The sequence below is a fragment of the Rhinopithecus bieti genome, unplaced genomic scaffold (genome assembly GCF_001698545.2).
Source record: "Rhinopithecus bieti isolate Rb0 unplaced genomic scaffold, ASM169854v2 scaffold_6945, whole genome shotgun sequence".
Lineage (NCBI taxonomy): Eukaryota > Metazoa > Chordata > Mammalia > Primates > Cercopithecidae > Rhinopithecus > Rhinopithecus bieti.
Window position 1 is genome coordinate 3993960 of NW_016805531.1, and position 7914 is coordinate 4001873.

Genomic DNA, 7914 nt, shown 5'->3' on the forward strand with positions numbered 1-7914 from the left:
GGCGCCCTGAGCCTAGTTAAAGATCGACCCCGGACCTAACCGATTAGGTTATCTATAGATTCCAGACGTTGTAAGGACAAGCGTTGTGAAAGTCCCTGTCCTGCTCTGTTCTGTTCTAATTACCGGTGTCTGCCATATATCTCAGTCCTGGGCCCAGTACAAACACATTCCTCTATTTGTCCCAACTTCCTGAGCCCAATACAAACACATGCCCCCATATATCTCAGAAACACCACCTAGAGAGCCCCCGATAAGGTCACAACCGTTTGTAGTTTTACTAAATGCGCGGGAACAAATAGAAAACTGTTAAATGTATAACTTAAAATATTAACCTTGTGATGCTGCGACCAAAAGAATTCCTTTGTTCCTCTGTAACCTTACATATCCTGTATACATCGGGCTATAAAAAGCGGGCACATGCATCGTTCGGGGCCCCTCTTGTATGTTGTGGAACGGAGGGACCAAGTTTGAACTTGCAGTAAAGATCCTTGCTGCTTGGCTTTGACTCTGGACTCTGGTGGTCTTCTTTGGGGAACAAACGGTCTGGGCATAACAGTCCACTGTGGGTGAAATATTATTAACCAGCATCACACGCCATCAAGAACTCTTTCTTTTCTTTTTTTTTTTTTTTTTTTGAGACGGAGTCTGGCTCTGTCACCCAGGATGGAGCGCAGTGGCCGGATCCCAGCTCACTGCAAGCTCCGCCTCCCAGGTTTGCACCATTCTCCTGCCTCAGCCTCCCGAGTAGCTGGGACTACAGGCGCCCGCCACCTCGCCCGGCTAGTTTTTTTTTGTATTTTTTAGTAGAGACGGGGTTTCACCGTCTTAGCCAGGATGGTCTCGATCTCCTGACCTCGTGATCCGCCCGTCTCGGCCTCCCAAAGTGCTGGGATTACAGGCTTGAGCCACCGCGCCCGGCCAAGAACTCTTTCATGAAAACAGGGAGTCAACAGATGTAGCAAATGTCATTCTTGTCTTATTAAAGCAATTGCCACAGCCATCCCAACCTTCAGCAGCCACCATCCATATCGGTCAGCAGCCATCAACATGGAGCAAAGACCCTCCACTAGCAAAGAAAATGACTTGCTAAAGGCCTAGATGATTGCTAGCACTTTTTCTTTTTCTTTTTTAGATGGAGTTTTGCTCTTGTTGCCCAGACTGGCGTGCAATGGCGTGATCTCGGCTCACCATAACCTTCGCCACCCGGGTTCACGTGATTCTTTTGCCTCAGTCTCCCTAGTAGCTGGGATTACAGGCATGCGCCGCCACTCCCGGCTAATTTTGTATTTTTAGTAGAGATGGGGTTTCTCCATGTTGGTCAGGCTGGTCTTGAACTCCTGACCTCAGGTGATCTGCCTGCCTCAGCCTCCCAAAGGGTCGGGATTACAGGCGTGAGCCACCATGCCCAGCCGATTGTTAGCATTTTTTAGCAGTCATTTTTAGAGACAGGGTCTCACTCTGCCGCCAGGCTGGGGTGCAGAGGCACAATCACAGCTCATTGTAATCTCGAACTTTTGGGCTCAAGCGACCCTCCTTCCTCAGAGCAATTAACCAAAGTATATATACTTTTTCCTCCCTCTCTCCCAATATTTTAAATTAAGGTACGCCCATTGTTTTAGACATAACACACTTAATAGACTACATTATAAACATGATTGTATTTGCACTGGGACATGAAACATTTGTGAGACCTCACTTTATTGCCATATTGCGGTGGTCTGGAACCAAATTCGCAATATCTCCGAGGTATGCCTGTGCTAGATTTTCTGTGCTTGGGTTTAGTCCATATCGTAAATACCCTGAAGGAAAAAGGAACATGGCAGAGACCACAAAGAGGACAATACATATTTGCTGAAAAACAGTAGGACACAGAACTGCTGACGACGACAGCCTTGCCCTCTCCAGTTGACTGCAGCAAATGTTGCCAATTTGCCAGAGACAAGCAATTCGAGGAGAGAAAAGCTGCTTGCCTTTCCAGTTAGCACGAAAAGTGCTGGGTTTGTCTTCTGCCCAGCACCCGCAACCCAGATCCCGACCCGAGAATCCTGAGACCCACTTTTGGTGAAGGGAACTCCTAGCAGCCCCAGCCCCCCGCGTGACCCTCCGACCGCACTTGCCTCCCACCGTGGGGAGGTGGAAGGGGCCGGCCGGAGTCCCCTTACTTCGCCAGTGAGTGATCCCTGGGCGGAGGCGGCGCGTGGGCCCCTAAGCCAGCCTCGGGGCGAGGGGCGGGGCGGGTCGGGCCGGGCCGCGCGCCCCGCTCCTCGCGGGCGCCCCAGGCCCTGCGCGCCAGGCTGCGTGTCCTGGCGCCGACCCCTCCCTCGCGCGACTGCGCCCGGCGGCCACGCGGCGTGGCTCCGCGCAAGGCGGGGAGAGCGCGGCTGTGGGCGTCTGCCAGGAAGCGCTGTCAGACCGTGGGAGCCAGCCTTCAGCGGCTGGCGCGGCGGACGCGAGGCAGCTACACCCGCTCTCCGGGTGGAGCAGCGCGAGCCGGCCTCGCTGAGCCGGCGGGGGGCGGGGAGATGAGCTGCGGCCCCGCGGCAGCGCCCCAGGTATTAAATAGATGTGCCGCCCCCTCGCGGAGCCCTGGCGGAGCCTCGGGGCCGGCCCTGCGACCCGCCGCCAGCGGCTTCGGAACTTGAGGACAGGGTTGGGCGCCTTTAATTTATAACGTGTTTCGTTTTCCACAGGATGGGGAGGGACGCGCGGCACTGCCCTCGAGAACTGGCGCTCCGGTGAAGTAGGCGCCGCCGGCCGGCCGCCTCCCCCAAGCCGTTCCGCACCGCGGCCGCTCAGCCTCTGCCATGGCCGGCTCTGGCGCGTGGAAGCGCCTCAAATCTCTGCTGAGGAAGGATGATGCACCGCTGTTTTTAAATGACACCAGCGCCTTTGACTTCTCGGATGAGGCGGGGGACGAGGGGCTTTCTCGATTCAACAAACTTCGAGTTGTGGTGGCCGATGACGGTTCCGAAGCCCCGGAAAGGCCTCTTAACGGGGCGCACGCGACCCTCCAGGCCGACGATGACTCCTTACTGGACCAAGACTTACCTTTGACCAACAGTCAGCTGAGTTTGAAGGTAGACTCCTGTGACAACTGCAGCAAACAGAGAGAGATACTGAAGCAGAGAAAGGTGAAAACCAGGTTGACCATTGCTGCCGTTCTTTACTTGCTTTTCATGATTGGAGAACTTGTAGGTGAGTTGTGTTGCCAACTCACTTTCCGTTTACCTTTCCTCGAGAGTCTTTGTCAAGCTGTAGTTACACAGGCTTTGAGGTTTAACCCATCTTTTCAGGAAGTTTGCATTTATCAAGACATTGATCTCATGTGAAAAGGCCACACGGTTCCAAAGTGCAGCTCAATCTAAGTACAACATAAACTCCCCGAGATAACTTTGACTTTATCTTCTAGTTCTTCAAACACTGTCATCCACCGTAAAGTTAAGGACGTTATCTTCATTGTATGTCATGTAACTTCCTCTTTTTACAAAGTTCTGGTAAAATACCAGGTTAATTTTCGCAACGTTTAAAATAGTAAATGATCGTAAATTACTTAGTATCATAGAATTTTACAGTATGAAGGGACCTTACTGAACACATACTCCACCTCCTTTTTTTTTTTTTTTTTTAAAACGTGTAAGGGTTTCCAGGACTCAAACCGGTGAAATAAGTCGTGAGGGCCACTTAGGGAGTTAATGGAAGAGCCACATCTACAGTCCCAGCATTTTTTTCTCTACATTTGACCTAAGTGGTTTCTTTTATGCTCTTTCCTTTTGTATTTATAGCCAAGAGATTTGCAAAATTAATTACCAACTAACGTGAAAATTTTGCATTATAAGGAGGGCCTGAAATGAACCAGAGGACTCCGCAAGATTTCTATGAGCCTGTTTTCTTGTTCATTTTTTAATTATACGAACAATCCATTCTCAATATAAGATACATTCTTAATTTAGGTTATTTTCAGTCACATCGGTATAACTACTAACTTTTCAGTGACAGTTTACAAAGTGACGTTAAAGCAGGGAGATGATTCTCACATGTTATCTCTTAATGATGAACCATGACAAAAACAGGTGGCAGTCCAGATTTAAGAAGCTTGACTGTAGGGTTCTATATAGGAAAAATTACATGCATTTCCTACCTCCTCTCATAACACTCCTCCCCAGGGCTCACTTCAGCCATGCTGGTCTTCTTTTTCCTTCTCCAGCTCCAAAGCTCTTTTTGCCTCTAAGGCGTTCAAAGTGGCTGGTCCTTTTATCTCAGTGGCTTTCAAGCATTTTTTGACCTCACTATAGTAAGAAATACACTTCATACTGTGACTTATTTAGGCATGCATGCTTTCATATGTATGAGAATACACACAGGTCACATGTGTATAATGTACGTATAACTGAGACAAAAGTTTTCCTTCGTGTGATGTATACAAATAGTTTTTCAGTTGTGGTCCCAGCTCACTAAATGGATTTCATGTGTCCACTGCAGTAGGTCAGGGCCTTAGTTTGAAAAACACTGCTTTACATAGACTACCTTTCCCAAATCTTTTCTTGGCCAGTTTCTTCTCATTCTTGTCTTATTAAAAAAGACACCCCGGCTGAGTGCGGTGGCTCATGCCTTTAATCCCAGCACTTTGGGAGGCCGAGGTAGGTGGATCACCTGAGGTCAGGAGTTTGAGACCACCCTGGCCAAGATGGTAAAACCTTGTCTCTACTAAAAAAAAAAAAATGAGCTGGACGTGGCACCTGTAATCCCAGCTACTCGGGAGGCTAAAGCATTAGAATGGCTTGAACCCGGGAGGCGGAAGTTGTGGTGAGTCGAGCATGAGCAACAGAATAAGACTGTCTCAAAAAAAAAACAAAACAAAACGAAAACAAACAAAAAAACACCTTTGAGAGACCTTTTCTGACTGACTAAAGTAAATCCCTTTTGTCCCCTGTTCCCTCTCCAACTTTCAAAGTCCTCAGCATCTGAGATATCTTATTTATTTACTCATTTAGTGTTACCTGTCTGTTTCCACTGAAATACAGACTGAACTCCTAGTACCTAGAACAGTGACTGGCACAAAGTAGATACTCAATAAGCTTGTTGAATTAATTAATTTTTATTCTGTTAGATAATTATAAATGCTTAAGCTGTAAAGAAATTAAAAGACAGGAGTGAAACTGTGCCCCAGATGAAGCACCATGGTCTCAGCAGACTAAGATTCGGTGACTTGCCCAAACTAACACAACTAGAATATCAAGTCATTCAGGTTTAATGATTTTTGAAGTTAACATTGAATATTTGAAGTTAAATAACATTAATCACAGCATCCCCCCTTAAAATGATTAATAATTCAGAGTTTATTTCACCTAAGTAAAAATCATTAAGATATAATTGTCTTGACTTCTCACTTCTGAAATTTGTTATTTGGTAAATGTTGTTTTATGAAAGCCACAATACGTATTTCCTTTCAAATACTGACTTTATTCTCAAATGTGGAAATATTTTGTTAAACAATACAGAGATGATAGTAGTACTTAGGGTAAGCATTAACAATATTATTCAGAATGTTATATGGAATTCAATTGTATACAATAGAGCATTTATTAAAGTGTGTCCGAAGCGCTTGTAAATAAAGCATCTTCAAGGCAGGCAGATCACTTGAGGTTAGGAGGAAAGCAGCCTGGCCAACATGGTGAAACCCCATCTCTACTAAAAATGCAAAAAAATTAGCCAGGCATCACGGCGTGCCCGTAGTACCAGCTACTGGGGAGGCTGAGACACAAGAATCGCTTGAACCTGGGAGGTGGAGGTTGCAGTGAGCCAAGATTACACCACTGCACTCCAGCCTGGGCAACAAAATGGGACTCTGTCTCAAAAAAAGAAAGAAAGAAAAAGAAATAAAGCATCTTATGTAGGAAGTATGGAGAAATAAAAAATGAAGCAATTTGGCCAGGCATGGTCGTTCACACCTGAAATCCTAACACTTTTGGGAGGCCAAGGCGAGCGGATCACTTGAGGTCAGGAGTTCGAGAGCAGCCTGGCCAACATGGTGAAACCCCGTCTGTACTAAAAATACAAAAATTAGCTGGAAATCGCTTTGACCCGGGAGGCAGAGGTTGCAGTGAGCTGAGATCATGCCACTGTACTCCATCCTGGGCAACAGAGTGAGACTACATTAAATGAAATAATTTTTTAAAATGAAGCAATTTGGCCAGGTGTAGGAAGTATCTCATATAGGAAGTATGGAGTAATAAAAAAAGAAGCAATTTGGCTGGGTGCGGTGGCTCATGCCTGTAATCCCAGCACTTTGGGAGGCTGAGGATCCCTTGAGCTCAGGAGTTCAAGATGCCAGCCTGGGCAACATGATGAAACCCCCTCTCTACCAAAAAATACAAAAACTTAGCCTGACCTGGCGGTGTGTGTCTGTGTCCTAGCTCCTCTAGAGGCTGAGGTGGCAGGATCGGTTGAGCCCAGGGGGCGGAGGTTGCAGTGAGCTGAGATCCGGCTACTGTACTCCACCCCAGGTGACAGAGTGAGACTCTGTCTCAAAAAGCAGGGAAAAAAAAGAAGTAATTTAATGATCTGAGATAGACTTGGTTGGCTTTACCACTTAACTTGCTTTGAGACCTTGGTCAAGGTCCATTCTTTTCTTCTCTTTGGAAGTATATTTTGAGTACGTACACTATGTGCCAGGCACTGTGCTGCATGTTCTGAATATACAATGGAGAACAAAACTATTATGATCCCTACTATCTGGAGAATCTAATGGAAGAGACAAACATTAAACACGTAAGTAAATTTAAAATTTAGATGGTCCTAAGTGCTAGGAAGAAAAAGAACAAGGTACTATAAAGATGTAGTAACCAGTAGGACATAGTTTGTGCATGGACCAGGTACATTTAAGCCAAAAAAAAGAATAGTAGGAGTTACCCAAACAGAGTGAAGGAGTTTTCCAAGACAAGAGAACAGCATGTACCAAGGTCCTAAAGCCTTCAATTCTTCAAAAGGAATTAGAAAGAAGGCCAGTTTGGTTTCAGTGTGTAACCATGAGGGAAAGAGGCAGGAGGAAGAGATCAGGCAGGTCCTGGTAGGCCATGTTAAATGAGTGTAGTTTTTATTTTAAGTGCAGTGGAAAACCAGATAAGGTTTTAAGCAGGAGAGTAACAAGATGGGATTTACCTTTTTTGAAAGATTACTCTGGCTGTTACATGAAGAATGGATCGGGAGTTTGAGACCAGCCTGACCAACATGGCGAAACCCCATCTCTACTAAAAATACAAAATTAGCCAGGCACAGTGGCACATGCCTTTAATCCCAGCTACTCGGGAGGCTGAGGCAGGAGAATCACTTGAACCTGGGAGGCGGAGGTTGCAGTGAGCTGAGATTGTGTCATTGCACTCCTGCCTGGGCAACAAGAGCAAAACTCCGTCTCAAAAAAAAAAAAAAAAAAGAATGGACTGGAGTATATATTCTTGGAAGCAAGAATATGAGTGGTTAGGAGAGAGGTCAAGGTAGAGAGAGATACGTATACAATGCCGTAGGAATAGGTAAAATTACCTAGAGGGCTCAAGTCTCTAGGAACTCCCAACTTTAGAAGTCAGGCAGAGGGAAAAGGTGTTCCAAATTTTTTTTTTTATATATAAAAGAGAGTATTGGCCGGGCGTGGTGGCTCAAGCCTGTAATCCCAGCACTTTGGGAGGCCAAGGCGGGCGGATCAGGAGATCGAGACCACCCTGACTAACATGGTGAAACCCCGTCTCTACTAAAAAATACAAAAAACTAGCCGGGCGAGGTGGTGGGCTCCTGTAGTCCCAGCTACTCAGGAGGCCGAGGCAGGAGAATGGTGTAAACCCGGGAGGTGGAGCTTGCAGTGAGCTGAGATCTGGCCACTGCACTCCAGCCTGGGCCACAGAGCGAGACTCCATCTCAAAAAAA

The 7914-nt window shown here is 46.6% G+C and overlaps 1 protein-coding gene across 1 annotated transcript in view; it reads left to right on the forward strand.

Moving 5' to 3' along the window:
• Positions 1 to 2364: 2364 nt before the first annotated feature.
• Positions 2365 to 7914, forward strand: part of SLC30A4 (solute carrier family 30 member 4) — a 46963-nt gene continuing 41413 nt past the window's right edge. The window contains exons 1-2 of the mRNA XM_017872761.1: positions 2365 to 2552; positions 2691 to 3195. Coding sequence (XP_017728250.1) covers positions 2805 to 3195 — 391 coding nt within the window. The 5' untranslated portion in view covers positions 2365 to 2552; positions 2691 to 2804. The remainder of the gene's footprint in view (positions 2553 to 2690; positions 3196 to 7914) is intronic.